The sequence below is a fragment of the Glycine max genome, chromosome 6 (genome assembly GCF_000004515.6).
Source record: "Glycine max cultivar Williams 82 chromosome 6, Glycine_max_v4.0, whole genome shotgun sequence".
Lineage (NCBI taxonomy): Eukaryota > Viridiplantae > Streptophyta > Magnoliopsida > Fabales > Fabaceae > Glycine > Glycine max.
Genome location: NC_038242.2, coordinates 37,837,271 through 37,855,490, shown reverse-complemented (window position 1 = coordinate 37,855,490; position 18,220 = coordinate 37,837,271). Strand labels below are relative to the sequence as shown.

The 18,220-nt window shown below is 29.2% G+C and overlaps 1 protein-coding gene across 1 annotated transcript; it reads right to left on the bottom strand.

Moving 5' to 3' along the window:
• Positions 1-4,125: 4,125 nt before the first annotated feature.
• Positions 4,126-5,340, bottom strand: LOC100786709 (ethylene-responsive transcription factor 4). Its single transcript, XM_003527181.5, has one exon. The coding sequence runs from the start codon at positions 4,936-4,938 to the stop codon at positions 4,387-4,389; it is 552 nt and encodes a 183-aa protein (XP_003527229.1). The 5' UTR covers positions 4,939-5,340; the 3' UTR covers positions 4,126-4,386.
• Positions 5,341-18,220: the final 12,880 nt, after the last annotated feature.

Below are 18,220 nucleotides of genomic sequence, written 5' to 3'. Positions count from 1 at the left end.
CAAGATCAGCTTTTTCCTCAAAACACATTGTTTCCAACATGTCAAGGCTCTAGTAATCGATTACCAGGCAATGTAATCGATTACCAGAAGACAAGTTTGCAAAGCAGCTTCTTAAAAAGGTTTGAAATTTGAATTTTGAATGTGTAATTGATTACCATTGATGTGTAATCGATTACTAGCAACGGAACTCTTGAAATTCAAATTGAAAAGTCATGACCCCCTTCAAAATATAACTGTGTAATCGATTATAGGTTTCTGTAATCGATTACCGGTGAAAAATTTGAGAAAAACTTTTTGAAAAGACACATCTCTTCAAAACATTTTTGAAAAGGTATAATGACCTATATATATGTGTGTCTTACTTCATAAAGTAAGAGAGAGATATTCTAAGAGAACTTCATTGTCAAATGCTCTCTCAACAACTCTTGGACAAACACTTGTAAATCTATTGAGAGTTCAACTAGGAACATCAAATTGTATTATCCACTCTAAAAGAGAGAAATTTTTATGTTCATCTCAGAAAATAAGTTGTAATCAAGAGACTGGTTGTCTCTTGAATTGTGAGTTTCATGAACACAAGGGAAAGAGATTCGTTGGGTGTTCCGAAGTTGTAAAAAGGTTCTTTTACAAAGTTAGTGGAAATCTCAAGTGGGTTGCTTGAGGACTGGACGTAAGCACGGGAAGTGGTCGAACCAGTATAAATCGAGTTTGCATTTCTCTCTTTCCTTATCTTGTTTATTTTATTACAATCAATTTTTCCTTTCCTTGCACATTTAAAAGAACATTATTAAATTGATTGCTTCTTGTTCTTCTTCTGCATTCTAAGCTTATTATTTTAAAGGGGGGTTAAAAATTTGTTAATGAAAATTTTGAAACTTAATTCATTCCTCTCCTTTTAAGTTATTGAGGTCACTTGTCCAACCATACACTTTATTATAATAAGTGAAAATCGATTTTTTCCAAACTAATTTCTCACTTTCTTTTACAATAGTTAAGAAATCGATTTTCACATGATCCGATTTCTTAACTAATGTTTTTTTATACACGTTTAAAAAAAATATGGTGTAATATTTTCCAATTTCATAATTTTTTTAAAAGAAATATATTTTTATTATTTTTTTATTGTTTTCTATTTCATTTAAAACTATTTTTGTATTTTTTAATGTATTATATGGATAATATTTATTTTTTATTTTTGTGTAAAAAACTCTTTACTTGCACTTTAACCCTTTATATGGATTATTAAAAAAAGGAGATTTTTAGTTGTTTCTATTGTCATTTTTGTTCACTCAATAAATTAGAAAAATATTTCAAACTATAAAAAAAAAGTTACTCCCCCCTTTAATATTAACATAGGTTAAATGAGGTATTTAAATATTTAGATAATTATATTGTTTATATTTTTGGGATACCATTTTATCATTCATTTTTTTTTAAATTACAGTAGAACAATATGGTGTTTTTTCATAAAAAATTAAAAAGTGAAAAATGATGACTCAATCAATATATAATTTGACTTTAATAACGTGAGAAACCTCTTTAAATGTGTTACAAGCTTGAGTCTATTTTAGCTGATCAACAAAAAAAAATCTTGAGTTTAAAGAAAATGTTGTGATTCGCCAAAATAAATTATTTATTGAGGATTAACCTAGCTAGTACCAAATTCTAGAATAACATCTGAATATTTCCTTTCAAAATATTCTACTTTTATTTGGGCATTCCAAATGTTTTTATGTTCGAAAAGTTAACGAGACATTTTGTTTTATGATTCAACTTAAAAGCTAGAACAATTAAAGTAGAATATTTGGAATTAACTAAAATGCTATTGGCTGAAATTAATTATACGATTGATTTTTTTTAGATAAATTATACGATTGATTCTTTACCAATATTACTTATTACAACATAATTAATTCTTATAACATGATCGTTCGAAACATAAAAATATGCAATACCTTTTAACGCAATTTATTTCCTTTAATTTAAATTTTCCATTACAGATACTATTCAGGGGAAAGTAATTATATTAAGATTAATGATTGATGATAATCTGAATATTGCGAAGGATGAAAGCAAGGAAAATTATGGATGAAACAAGGATGAGTATATATAGAGTTACAAGAAAAGAGTTTTTTACAAAAAAAATATAAAATAAATAAATATTTCTCCAAATAATACAACTCAAAAAATTAAAAAAAGAAAAAAAATTAAAGACATTAAAAAATAAAAAACAATTTTAAAAGAAATAAATAAATAAAAGAAATAACATAAAAACATAAAAAAAACAATTATAAAATCAGTTCCTCAAAAGTCCATTTTTAAACATGTATAAAAAAAACAATAGAGAAATCGACTTAAGAATAAAACAAGTGAAAAATCGGTTCGAAGGGAATCAATTTCTCACATGTTATAGTGTATCATTGATGTAAATATTTTTTTGATTATATTATTTGGATAAATATTTTTTTTGTTAAAAAACTCAAATATTAATAGTATTTGTTAAAAATAAAGTATGCACAAAAAATCTAAAATAATATGTACAGTTACGTAATTAGACCAACACAAATCACATTATATTTTTAAAAGTCGTATTTATGTTAATTTCTGATTAATTAGTAATATAAAATTATTTTATAATGTAAGTGGCATAACTATGATCATCGAAGTGTAACAAAGGTATAAATTTGTGTGATAAGATTGCTCTTGAAATCATTAAAAATATTATTCTAATGTATAGTTTTCGTATGCATATGTCAGCGTCTAAGTATAAATTCAACATACTATGGTATACGAGGGATCGAATACTAGATGTTAATTTCTTTTTTTTAATAAAAATAGGAATGCCAAATTCATATATTCTTAATTTTCTTTCATTTTTCAGTTAAAAGTGTATGTGGCCGTAGAATTGAGATCCGCGACGAAACGGGACAGGAAAGAGGGCACTCAAATCACGAGGTTGACGAAACAACAAACCGCCTTTGATCTAAAAATAAGGGTGTGAAATAAATCTCGGAGAAGAATATTCATATATTCTTACCAATATGATGATGCTCAAAAATAAAAATAAAAAATATTCGGAACCTTCAAAGTTCAAACCCACGCTCCCCATCATGAACCTGCAAAAGCTTCTTTTCTTTTCTTTTCTTTTTTTCTTTTTCTTTCATTCACTCTTTGCTTTTCATTTTCTTCAAATGCCGTACCTTGTCGTGAGAAGAAGTGGGCCTCACTGTGACACCATCACCCACATTTTTTCAAAAATAAAAAATATTTTTGGCTTTTACGCTGTGGATTAGCTGATTAGGGAAAACAAATTGAAAGACATGCACTCGGAAATTAATAAATAAATCGATTAAAAACAAATAAACTAAGGGAATTGCTGGCTTAATCAAAAGCTCAACAATGCTGGCGACATGCCTGCTAGATCTCATCCAATCCATTAATGTTTTTTGCGTCTAATTAATGTTCCATTTGGTTGATCGAAAAATCAATTTTGTTCTCAATTGGAATTTCATCCTAAATAACACTATTTTTTTGTTACAAACTTTTATTACGTACATTATTAAGAGGAAATAATTAATGATTGTAACAAAAAATAAGGAATGAACACTCCATAGACACTGAAAATAAATAAAGAAAATCATTAAAAAAATAAAAAATATATATAAATACTCCTATGATAATATGTAAAATAGATCTCTTTATTTTCGGAATAAACTTTATTTATTTATTTTCTTAATAAACTTAATCATAATCTCTATGTAATTGATTTTTCACTCTTAACTCCATCTCCATTTTTATGTTTGGGAATTTCAAGACAGATACTCTTGAACTTGGCTCCATTTTGTTATATCATTAAACACAATGACCAAAATTATCAATTTCAAAATGTAACAACCAAGACTAAATTTAACCAGAGAATAAATAGACAAAATATTATATCCTAAATAATAGTACTAACGTGAATAGTGATAAAACGAATATTAGAAATATAGGATAACATATGTCATGGTTCTTATTAAAGTAAAATTCCAATTAATAAAGACGAAAAATGCATCTAGATAAAACTGCTCCGTTGCTCTATTATAAGACAGAAACAGCAAAGAATATAACGAAAAAAGAATATAATTAATATATAAATGCTATTTTATATATATAAAAGTTAACATCAACGGCAATAATGAGGTAAGAAATCCCTTCTTCCATTGAGAAAATAAAAAAGCAGAATAGAGAAAAAACATAAGCCTGCTTTTTTTTTTTTGTTTGGTTAATTATAATCTATGTACATAAACTCTAGCACCATGTCAACTACAATGATAACTTGATAATCATCATTCTCAGATAGAGAGAAAAAAACCGAGCCGCGTTAAAACCGGATCTTTTGCCGGTTCAGGCAACCTCGGGCGGAGGAGGGACATTAAGGTCAAGATCCAACACTTTCCGATGTGGGACCCGCTCGTAGTCCACGACCGAGGACGAGTCCGAGTCGCTGAACCCCGCCACGGGAAGATCGAACGACGCGCGCACCTCGGCACGCGCAAAAGCGTCGAAGAACACCACGGGACGCGCCACCGGGAAAACCAACGCGCCCGCGGCGGTGAGTGGGGCGGCAAGAGTAAGGTCCAGCGGCGGCGGAGACGAGGAGTCCAGCGTGCTGCTCTGGCTGGGACTACGCGCCGCCGCCGCGTGGGTGGGGAAATTGGTCTTCGCCTTCGTGCCGCGGAACTCACGCGCCGCCGTGTCATACGCACGCGCCGCCTCCTCCGCCGTGTCAAACGTTCCTAGCCACACGCGTGTCTTCTTGCCTGGGTCGCGGATCTCGGCGGCGTAGCGGCCCCACGGCCGCTTCCTCACGCCGCGGTAACGGATCTCTTTATGGGTCGGGTTGGATACTCCGGCAACAACAACAACGTTGGATCTATTGATATCCCTTGGAGCCATTAATGTTAATCTTTCCGAAGAGTTTGAGATTCAGAGACAGAAAAAACTGAAAGTAGTGTTGTATATGTAGGCTTGAAAAATGGAAACAATGGTGTGGTGCTGTGTTTGAAGGGTTTTTATAGCGAAAGGTGGGATGAGAGAGAGAAGAGTGTGTGCGTGCGCGTTAAAAAAGCTACGCTCCTTTTGGGCGCTTGTTGCGTACTCAACGTAGATTCACTTGCATACTTATTGTGCTCACAATTTCATTCCATGTTATTCCTTTCATGTGGCTAAAGAGTGGGACATGTTTTCAAATTTTAGAATAAAAAATAGTAATTTCTGTATATTGTGTTATTATAAATATATGTAATAAAAAAATTATATTATATTGTATTAATGAATAAAATGATGTAATAAAGTGGTTAAATTTTATTACATAATTTTTGTAAAGTATTTTAAATTGACAATGGATATTTTTTTTGTGTGATAAATAATTTTTAATAAAAATTAGTACTTTTAAATGCTTGAATTAAAAAAACGGAAATTATTATATTTTACATAAATTAGTAGGTTAACAAACTTATTATATTTTACAAGTGTGTTATATATTCATTAATTTACTAAAAGCGGAAATTAGTGTCATTAAATTTTCTATCTTGTGTAATTTTGCGCAAATCAAGTCTAATTAGTGTTTAATTAAAATAATTAATTAATTAGTTTTTTAAATACATCTAATTTATTCTCTTACAATCTTTTTTTTCTTTTTATAATACCTCTTTCTTTGAGGCAATCTCTTAAATGAATATTCATATTTTAAAAAATTACCCTAACTTTTGATAAGGTGATATATTAAACACACAAAAACGTATCACTTTTCATATAATCTTTCTTGTTTATTTAATAGAAAACAAAATGAACAACACATGAAATAAACACATGAGTTGTTCACCAAAGATGACAAACCTCATCAACATATTAACAAAATTGACCTGGGTGGTTATGGAGGAAGGATAGGTTTTCAAGGTTCATAAACCAATGGAGCATAATGTGCCTTTTCTCATGGTACTTCTCATTTACCATGTGTTAGGGTTGTTGACAAGTCGATGTTGTCAGTGGTCCGTTAATAGAAGGATCCACCATTCTTAGAAATGTGAAACCCTTAAATGTTAGATTACATTCCATCTAAGATTCAAAAGATGCAAGCCAACAAAGGATAGAGATTGTTCATGTTTGTTTTCTTTCAAAAAGTAAAAGTGTTCTTAGTAGGAAGGAAGAAAATTAAATAGGTTAGAAATAGGGCAACTAAAAATAGGAAGAAAGAAATATAAGTACTTAATATGTAAAAAATATATTATATTTTACAAGTGTTATATATTTGTTAATTTACTAAACATGGAAATTAGTTTCTATAAAAAAAAAGGAATTAGTATCATCAAATTTATATTTTTTTGTAATTTTGCACATGTCTAATTAATAATTAATTAATAAGTTTTCTAAATAACAATAACTTGTGGAAGCAATGACTTCCAAGATTATTTTGATGATGCCAAAGAATCAAGAGTTAAGCAAATTCCAAAGATTCAAGAATTAAGTTTCAAGAATTAAGATTCAAGATTCAAGACTCAAGATTCAAGAATCAAGAGAAGACTCAATCAAGATAAGTACTAAAAAAGTTTTTTAAAACATTGAGTAGCACAATAATTTTTCACAAAATCTTTTACCAAAGAGTTTTACTCTCTGATAATTAATTACCAGAAGGTAGTAATCGATTACCAATAGCCAGCATTGTTTTCAAAATTGATTTACAAAGCTGTAATCGATTACCATAATCATGTAATTGATTACCAATGTTTTAAAATGTTAGATTTCAAATTTCAAGAGTTACAACTAGTGATAAAACTTTTTCAAATCATTTTAAACTTGTGTAATTGATTACACAATACCTGTAATCGATTACCAAAGTTTCTAAATGTTTTGATTTTCAAAATTTAAACATGAAGAGTCACATATGTTGATGTGTAATTGATTACACTTTGATGGTAATCGATTACCAGTGACTGATTTCGAAAAATAAATTTCTAAAAGTCACAATTCTTAAAGTGACTTGTTTCTGAAGATTTTTTCAAAAGTCACAACTTTTTAAGTGATTAGTTTCAAAAGAGTCACAATTTTTAAAAGGTGATTAGTTTTAAAGAAATTTCCAAGAGTCACAAACTTTAACTTGAGTCATCAAAAGATTATAAATATGTGACCATGGCATGAATTTTATAACAAGTTCTTTACATAAATTTCTGATTCATTTCTCAACTTCTTTCTAAGAGTTTTTGTTCAATACTTTCTCTTTCAAGAAAAGTTCATTGTTCAAAAACTTGTGTTATTCTTCTTTTTCATTCACTTCTCCATTTGGAAAAAGAATAGAAGGACTAATCACCTGAATTCTTTTGTGTCTCCCTTTTCTCTTTCCAAGAGAATTCAAAGGACTAACCGCCTGAGAATTCTTTTGATTCTTCCCTTCCCCTTAAACAAAAGATTTCAAAGGACTAACCGCCTGAGAATTCTTTGTCTTAACACATTGGAGGATACATCTTTTGTGGTACAAGTAGAAGATACATCTACTTGGGTTGTTGTACTGAGAACAAGAGAGGGTACATCTCTTGTGGATCAGTTCAAGTGGAGGGTACATCCACTTGGTTGTTCAAAGAGAACAAGGGAGGGTACATCCCTTGTGGATCTTTGGCTTGTAAAGGATTTTACAAGGTTGAAAGAAATCTCAAGAACCGTTGGTTGCTTGGGGACTGGATGTAGACACGAATTGTGGCCGAACCAGTATAAATCTTGTGTTTGTCTTCTTCTTCCCTACACTCTTTAATTTCCGTTGTGTACTTTTTATTTCCGCTTTACTTTTGTGTAAGTTATTGTTTTTGTTCTTTACTTTCTCATAATTTAGTAGTAAAGCATAATTGAATCTAGTAACATTAAGAAAGATAAATTTTAATTAGTCAAGGCACATTAATAATTAATTCAACCCCCCTTCTTAATTATTCCGAGGCCACTTGATCCAACATAACTAATTTGTTCTTTCTTATAATCTTTTTTTGTTTCTTTTCTATAATATCTTTTTTAGGTCAATCACTTAAATGAAAGTTCATATCTCCAAAAATTAATCTGACTTTCAACCAAGTGATATTGGGCACACACAAAAAATAACACTCCCCATATAATATTTCTTATTTTTTTAATAGAAAACGACATGAACAACAACACACACAATAAACCCATTATGTTGTTCATCGAAGATGACAAACCTCGATAACATGTTGACAAAATGGACTTGGATGGTGGTTATTGAGGAATGATGGGTTTTTGAGGTTGATAGACCAATGGAGCAACATGTGCCTTTTCTTGTCCTCCTCATGTCTCATATGTTAGAGGTGTTGATGAGTCAATGTTGCCAACGGTCAATTATCTGTAGGATTCGCCATTCCTGGAAATGTGTAACCCTTTAATGTTAGATTGCATTCCATCTAAAGGTGAAAAATTGCAAGACGACAAAGGACAAAGTGATAATTGCTTTGTTACCTAATTGTAGAACCAATTTTGAGGAAACTATCTTCCTTTGAGTGTAGGAGGTTCTCTCATGGCTCGAATGCTATGTTATCTGCATTTTCTTCCATCTTTCTCGTATTTTGCAACTATCCATGGGTGGGCAAATCCTTTCATGTTGGGGTTAGATGTAACCAAACCTTACTCTTATGTGCATTTTTATGAAATATATGTATGCACTTCTCTTATTTTTTTTAATGTTAAGTGTTTTACTTCCATACCTAATGCTTGATATGGTTTGTTATTGGAAAATACTTTCATAGCTTGTTCTTAGGATGAGATTGTTATTGGAGAATACCTTCTTTATCTTGAATTGTGGTAAAATGCCCGATCAATCTTGTAGCTACGAATAACACTTGGTTTGTCGATTATCTTTGGGTCATAGAGCTTAAAGCAAGTTTCTTTGTTAATCATGCAAGAGATTGGTTAGGAACTTGGACTCTTTTCACTTACCATGTGTTTGGATGGTGACATTTAACTGAGTAATTGAAATACTTGAAGTTGAAATTTCACATTTGGATAAATAATTTAAAGGGAAATTGAATTTATGTCATTTTAACAAAGAATTTTAATCAACACAAAACAAAAAAATTGAAATTCTCACAAAAATTAGAGAATTTCAATTTCTCTGCGACTCAGTGCTCCCTTTTTGTTCTTTACGCTTGGTCTTGCTTGTCACTCTCAACCCACACTCACTCACTCTTGCTCATTCCTCTCTACCTGCATGCTCTCCCTTGCGACAACCGCAATCCTAATTCTCACCCTCTCATGGCGGCGATGACCTTCGTTTAGATTGCACACTCTAACAGTGGCTACAACCTTTGTTCTTGATTCAAACAGCACACTCTCTTCATACAAGATTGGTTTCTTATCTCCACTATTTAGGGTTTTAGTTTTTATTTCATTAATTTGCGATTTGTGCTTTGTTCTCATTGTATCGTGTTATTTGGATCTGAAATTTAAATAAATTTGTTTCCACTGTTGTGGTTGTGGGAGAGGGCCTTGGTTCTATTTCTATTTGGGGTTGAGCTAGGTGGTGAGCACCATGTGTTTGTGAACATGCATGAAAGAGGAAGATAAAAATAATTGATGGTTTATGCTTAATGATGATATTAAATGGCTTGTACTTTAAATAATTGCTTGTACTTGAGTTTTATGAAAAAAATTGTTCTTAAATGTGAAGATAATAAGACTTGATAGACTTGGTATTGTCATTGATTTTGTGATATCAATGTAGTTTTGTAAGAAGACTTTGTTTGTTACTTGAAAGACTTGATAGACTTGATTGTTCTTAAATTTCACAAAATACTCACCAAGCAATGATTGACAAAAACTTGAATACTATTTTAAAAGTCTTATATTTTAAAAAAATTCACTGAAATGGACTTTTATAAATACCTCTAGCTAGCTTCAAACCTTGAACTTCCAACTGTAATTAATTGTATTTTTGGTATAACCTATTTTAAAAATACTAATAAGTTACATCAAAATAACTATTGTTTCAAATTAAACTAAAATAAAAGTCAAGTGTTGATTGGTAATTAATTTGCTATGCATGTGTTCTGATGGAAGAGTTGTATATTATGAATGTCAATGTTTGTGTTTGTAATCTTGAAAGAAGTAAAATAATATATACTTGTCTTATGGGGTAAGTTTTACATACTCTCTACTTGCGCACATTAATTTTTTGCTAACTTTATTAAGTGCTCTTATCCTTTTTTTTCCATTCTTTCCCAGCAGGTACACATTCTCTTTCACATTTTTGCTGCAATTGCTGCTCCAATTGTCTTCAAAGGGAAATCTCTCACGTGACTTCCTTTTAAAATTGCATTCCTTTTGTTTAGTTTGTAGGTGCACCATACTTTGAGTCTTTGATGTGTTTTGTATTTCTCTTTGATTTGGTTCGACATAGTTGATATGCTAGAGGGAATGCCTTGCTTTTTAGCTTGTTCTATTGAAATACATTTTATGATTTTAGAGAGGATGTTTTCATGTGCTCCCTCAAGTTGGGGCTTTCTTTGGACCAAATGTCAAATTGTCTATTTTGTATAATATAGGTATTAAATCCTCAACTTTTCATCTAAAACTTTCATATAGTAAATTTTTGTGAACGAATACCTTATTGTTGCTTTGTTCAATAATACTCAATTTATCTTGTAGAAAAATCAAAGAATTTTTGCTTGATTGATTTTGAGATACATTGGCAATGAATATGTTTGCTAATTATCAAGTTAGAAAAATTTTGCTTAGGGAGTATTTGTTTATTTAATTTGTTATTGAAGAGAAACTTTTATGTACTTGGTTTAATTAGACACTGTAATTTACTACTTTAAGAAAAACTTTTGGTGACTGTCATGTGTTTCTTTGGAAAAAAATATTTATTTATACAATCTATAATTGCGTATTGTATGTGATATTTGTTATGTGCAGGTTAATCAAGTTAATAGTGTGTATTGTATGCGATATCTGTTATGTGCAAGTTAATCAAGTTAATAGTGTGTGTTATATGTGATATTTGTTATGTGCACGTTAATAGGTGGTATTAACTTCAATGGAGCCATCCAAAGGAAACATCAAGGGGAGAAGAAAGACGTCAGAACAAAATAAGGAAACAAGAAGTTATTTTACATGGAATTTGGAGATGAAATGTGTGTTGGCTGAGGTAGTAGGAGATAAAAGAAATTTGGGCAATAAGAGCGACAAAGCTTGGAAAAGGGTAGCATACAATATTGCAGCTACATAATTATCTACTAATTTCAAAGTCCAAGTCACTTGGGAGAACGTTAAAAATCGGATCAAACTTTGGAGATCATGGTATGGAGTTATGAGTGATATCCTTAATCATAGTGGATTTGATTGATATAACACCCAAATACACAATTACTATTGGTGATGAAAATGCATGGAAGGAGTATGTTAATTAGAGTAACTAGTATTTTATATTACTATTTTGTTAGTGTAAGTAGTATTCTATATAATATTTAATTGGTGCTATTATTGAATTTTTTATTTTATTTTCAACTCACATAAAAAGGCTAGAAATTTTTTATTCAAGGCAATTTCAAATTGGGATGATATAGTAGAATTGTGTGCTAAAGATAGAACCACCGATCGTGGAGTTGAAATTGTTATGGATGTCGATGAAGTCATGAGCACAAGAGAAAATGAAGTGGAATTGATGGGTTTAGAGGATGCCAATGTTTCTATAGATTTAGAGGAATTGGACTATGGTTCAAAAAGAAGGGGACAATCTTTAAGTTAAACTAGCGTACAATCTCAAAGGAGGAAGATTGGAGAAAAAGATGGAATAGTTGCTTCGATGAAACATGTGACTGAGTTTTTTGATCGATTGACTCAAGCATATGATAAAAAGGCTGATGAAAATGATATTTAAGAAGTTCTAGATGAGATGGCTTTGATACCACACCTTAATAAATAACATTGGGCTAAAACTATTAAATGGTTAGCAAACCTTCCAAAATAGTTAGCTATTGTGATAGTACTTCCAATTGAACAAAAAGAGGATTATGTTATAACATGTATTTTTACAACTTGAAACTTGGTGAGTAACTTGTATTTTTCTATTCTATTTTACTATCTTGTTTTGTTTTCCTCATTATGTTGGATTGATTAGGTTCCACACCTTGTATGCTTCTATGTTTCACTCCAAACTTTGATTTGCTTCTACGTTTTATATTGCCTGGAAATACTGCTTGTAAGACAATAATGATTTTTATTATAGTTTGTGTGAGATAGTTATGTTTTGGTATATGTATTTATAGTTGTGGCAATATAATCTTGATTCTAAAGTTTGTGTGATGGGCTGATGGCTGTCATTAAAGATTTTTTATGAACTTGTTTTTATTTTTTTATGTGTTGAGTATCTTGATGCTTATAATTAATGTAATAGTTGGTCGAGTGTCTTTTATGGTTTTGCTTCTCATGCTAGTTAATTAAACCACATTTTGTGGTGTAACTAGCATTTTTTTTCCAAATATATGTCACTCTCACTTATTTTGTTGTGTGTAATTGTGTATATTAATCCAGATGGTTTGTCATATGCAATGTTATCAATGACGTTCTAGTATATACCTGATACTTGAGTATCTGAGTCTATGACTAAATATATCTTTCAAAACTGTCGTGTTGAACTAAGTTTGTTTTGTTTTAATTTGTACTTCACGCATGTCATGCTTATTTTAACAATATGACTTCTATTTACATTGTTGAATGATATGTAATGTGTTATGAAAATTTTAATTTGTTATTAATATACAATTATATCAAAACCCTTGCCAATGATGATATCTCTTTTTATAAAGTATGGATCTCAATTGAATCTACTATGACGGACATGTTTGGTTGTGGTTCATAAAAGTAATATATGATTTTTATTTTGAAGGATGAATATAATAAAAAGTAAGTCTCTCTTTTGTCATACTTTAAGAAAATAAATTTGTACTTAATCTTCCTATTCTTGAAAAAAATTTAGTATTTTTTGTCAAAGATTTAATAAAAAAATTAAGTAATATTCAATAATTTTAAAATATTATCTAATATTTTTTTTGAATTATTAAATATTTAAATTTATTGTAAATATTATCTAACATTTAAATTAATTTTGAATTGTTAAATATTTAAGATTATTTTTAATTATTAAATATTTAAATAAATAGTCAATATTAGTTTCATTAAATTTTAATATTTAAATATGAATTTAAAAATAAAATTTTACATTTGAAGAAATTGAATTGTCCTATCCAAAGTAAGAATTTTAAAAAAAAATTGAATTGATTGATTTATCGAAACAAATTATTTACAAAGTCAAAAAATTTTAAATAAGAATACTTTAAATCTATCTGATATTTCAAATTCTTTAGAATTTTGAAAATTTTCGTTGCAAACACATGATTAAGGAATTAGGACTAAAAATATTATATCACCGATATTAATATCGAAATTTAAGTTGAATTTTATACTTCTAGTAGAAGAATGAAGTTTGGTTAAATTCAACTCCGACAATTCATCATCCTTGGATCCCATTTTATTTTCATCTTTGCTTTAACCACAAAACCGCACAAGATTATTTTTAACTTTGTTCATATACTTGTTCCGATTTAGCAAGCTCTACAAAATCAACTACGAAAGTTTGTGTTTTATTGTTTTTTGTGATAATTAGCTTAGTTAGTGATCACGTGAAACTTGTTTAATATTACATAAGTTTCTTGTAAAATGATACTTAAATTTTTTTTATTTTATCACTTATATGATTTGGTATACTTACCCATGAGATAACATAAAGATTGTTGTTATTTGTTTTAATTTCTTTCAAAAAGTATAATGGGGCCAAGAAGGAAAGAAACTGGTAAGGAATAAGGAGAAAAAAAGAAAAAATAAATAGGAGTACTTAATTTAAGAAAAATAGAAGAGAGAGAATCACCATGGCAATTGTCTTTTTAAAATCATTTTGATTTACATTTTTTTAAAACTAATTTTGTAAACCACTCCAGTATTACCATCACACACTCGATCTCAACGTCTCACTCACCAACTCAATAAAATATATTATCCTTTCCCATATTTGAGATACTTTTTTAAAATTTCTTAATATTTTTTGAATAATTTTGTTTCAACATTTACAGTGTCATCAATATTACCAAAAAAAAAAAAAATGCAAACAGATAAACACATTGGTCTATTTTCAAATTTTTGGTTAGCAAAATTGTGGAAGAAAATAAAAAAGATATTTCAAGTGTTGTTATTTTCCTCATCTTAAAAAGATAAATGAAGATTCAAACCAAGAACGTGTGATATACTAGTATTGTTGTTTTCCTACTTTAGATCAATGGACTATCTGTTTCCAAATTTTGTTAATTTCATATTGATCTTTGATATTCCAATCTGCCACTTTACCGGCGCGCCAGCACATGCATGTTCAGTTGTTCACGAAACAATGCGGTTCGGAGAAACCTTTTTCTATGTATGGCTCTATCCAATTCCAATCTCCAAAGTCCAAACAAACCCATATGTAATATTCGGCTTTTCAAAATTTGACTGCACTGTACTGTGCCACAACACAAGCACCCGCGCCGCCCCAATCATGTGGGTCCCGCCAGCCACTAAAGCTGGAGAAAACATGGCCACGTGCTCCCTTCGCGAGCGCGACGCGTAGTAGAACGGACAAGACCTACGGAGGCGGCGTAGCCTTTAACGGCGGTTAAAACAGCTGCGTCCCTGTGTTTTTATTTTTTTATTAATAGTGACTTCTTTAAATTTTTTAAATAATAAAAAATTTAAAATTTAAAAATAGTAAAAAATTAATGAAAATTAAAAGAAAAATTTAAAATTTAAAATGTAACTTAAAAATAAAATTGTCCACTAAATTATGTATATCAAATAGGATAATTTTTATTAGTGACGGCTACATATAAAAGAAACATGACGGCAGTTTGGGGATGCTTCCCCCATACATTTGTCGGCACGCTCCGCCACTTCGCCGCGTTAGACGGATCCGCGTGTTTGTGGTGTGGATTGTTGCTATTCGGATCCAACCGAAAGAATTCGATAAACCAGTGAATTTTTATTTTTTTTAGATTTAAATATATTTTTTTCACTGGCTGCGCTTGCTTTTTAATTTGATACTTAATTTAGATTTTAAAATATTTTTTAATTTTATAATTTAATATTGTTATTTTAATCCTTATAAAATATGTATTTTATTTTTCATATTCAAAATATTTTAAATAATATTTTTAAGTGTTCAACGTACATTTTTTATCAATTAAAATATTATCTAAAATACTTTAACAATAAAAAATAAACAAACATATTTTACATAAACTAAAATGATTTTTTAGACAAAAATAAAAAATATTAAATTATAAAGAACAAAACTGTAGATAAGTCTATATTTAAAAAATTAAGGTGACTAATTAACAATACTCTAATTTTTTTTAATTTCTTAACTAATGGCTTAAGATATTGGTTATTATTTTCTTAATTTAATTGTTGTAATTATATTTATCTATTGAATTTGTTGATTTTCATAAAATTATGTTAATGTTGTTTATCATCGTTCATTCTACCGTTCACCAACCTCAATTTTCTACAATCATCTATCATCTTAACTTCTAATAAGGTTGTGAGTTGAATATTCTTAACATTTTACAGAAAAAAACCAACAAATTAATTAATATTAAGGGATAAAAAAATGAAAAATAAGTACGTGAATTGTGTAAACTTTTGATAGTTATCTTTAAGGTGTAATGATGTAAAAATTAGAAAGTAAGTGTAATTATAGTAGTAAGAAATATTTAAAACTTTTTGTTAATTTTTGAAGAGTTTTTTCGGTTTGGGTTGCACTCGGTGCGGATCGAACGGCGGAAAATGATGGTGGCGTTTGGATGGTGACACGTGGCGGATTTGATACCTAGCGGGGAACACGCATAGCCGCCCCTGCATCAATAGTGGTATCATGTACCGCCGTCCTTGCAGCGAAGAAAGATTATTGTAATGCTTTTGGTACGGTCTTGTGGGACACAAGACAATACAATACCAACTCATGCTCGTGTTTGAACTTTGAAATTAGTACTACTAGTTTAATTAATTGAAAGTGAAAAGCCATTTGCTTTTGGTTTATTTATTTATTGACTCGGTTTTGTACGTAGTACTTTTTAAAATAAAGCAAATTACACTCATATCACGAAATTTAATAAAACTTTATTCCATGTATTTTTAGTTTATTTAAGATCTTGGCAATCAATATTTTTCAAATACTCGTTAAGAATTTAAAATATATATATTTATTATAGAAATTATAGGATAATGTAAAAAATCATAAATAAAATAATTTCACATATCTTAATAAAAATATTTTCACTTTTAGTTTGTTAACTAATGGCCAAGCCATGTTAACATTTACCTTTTATTTATTAGTGCCGGAGAGAAAATAAGCACGGATGTGCTTGTATTTTCAGTATTGTTACTTTTTAGTAAATAAAAAATGACTAAAGTAAATAACCGTTATGATGTGAAATATTTTTTTTTTATGGAATAGTTGTTGATGGATAATTTATAATAGGTAAAGAGTAAATATGTCTAAAAAGTAGAAACCTAAAGTAAGTATCATTTTTATTATATGTATTGATGATAAATCATGTCTTATAATATTTATAGCTTTTTTATACTATTATAATTTTAGTACAGTTTTCTTTTATTTTTAATTATCCAAAAATTATATTAATAAATATCACTTATTAGCACGGACATCTAGATTCTTTGCTGGTCCACATTTTTATCATAGCATTCCTAATTATATTTTTGCAGTGAATTTTAATGAAATGAGATAAGCATTTTACAGTAAAAAAATGTATAAATATTTTAGAAAATATATTTAAACAATGACAGATATTTAAATACATTTATATGTTCAATATATTATATTATTCTAACTTATATTTACAAATTTCTGAATAAAAATTATTTAAAATTTTATTATGAATTTTTCTGTTGTGCAAACTTACAGAAATTAAGCCTTATTAATTATATCTTTTCAACTAATTTTTAAGTATCCAATTAATTATGACTTCTTGAAAAAAAAATCTCTCCTATTTATTTTACATATTTACTTTCTTTTTCCTATGAGAAATACAACACCGCTCTACGAATCTAAAAGATTGGACTGGTGAAACCAATTTTTTGTTGATGTCATTTGTATCAATCCTATTAAGAAGAATAATATTTAAATAATTTATATATCTGATATATTTTTATTGTTAAATAATAAATACTAACTCGCTTTCAGTGACACACAAGTAATTTTGTTTTGTTGATCCCGCATTTTGCTTGTAAAATAACTTATATGTCAATATAACTCACTTTGAGGTTTATATATCACTAGGAGTGAATCCCGTGCAAATGCACATATTTTTAAGTGACAAAAAAAAAGAGAATAAAAAATTAAAAAAATAAAGAATTGTTTGACCGTTGACATGTGATAACAACTAAGTAGTTTTTATATACATATAGATAAATAATGATTAATCTATAAAATTAATATTTTTCGTGTCTTAATATGGGAAGAAAATAACTTAACTCAACATGGGCCTTAACTAGAACCCAAGATGTATAAAGTAGCCTAAAATCCTTAGTGGTCCATAAAAGTACTCATAATCCTAAACTATTGCAAGCATAAAATTCATAATAAACTACTATTAATTTTTTTTTTATAATTGTTAAGTCAAAAGATATTTATGTCCTAGAGATCAATTGTACCGCTTAATTATTTTGATTACATGCAAATAAATTTAAATAATAAAAATTGTGTCTAATATGCTATTAGATTATGATTTATATCTCTGCGTATGTATTTTCAGACAATACATTCATAAAACGATTTCGCATATCATCCAAAGTCCATAATCTGGAAGACGTTGAACCTCATCAAAGGTGCCCTTTTTTGTTGCAGACCTGCTATGATGAAAAAAAAAGTGACTTTGTTGTTGAAGTACAAGACACATTAGCATATCAGCATGGACTTTGCATAAAGAATGAATATAAATTTAATGCTCCAATGGACTTAAGACTTTAGATGAAGAACAGAGTGAAGAACGCAACCATTGTGAGAGAACAAATACTTGGAGATGAATGTTATAAATAGAAGAAGCTTTAAAAAAATAATATACAAATCATCTACACAAAC

What these genes read in the sequence shown, in the direction of transcription:
- LOC100786709 (XM_003527181.5), bottom strand. Translation starts at nt 4,938, where the DNA reads ATGGCTCCAAGGGATATCAATAGATCCAACGTTGTTGTTGTTGCCGGA.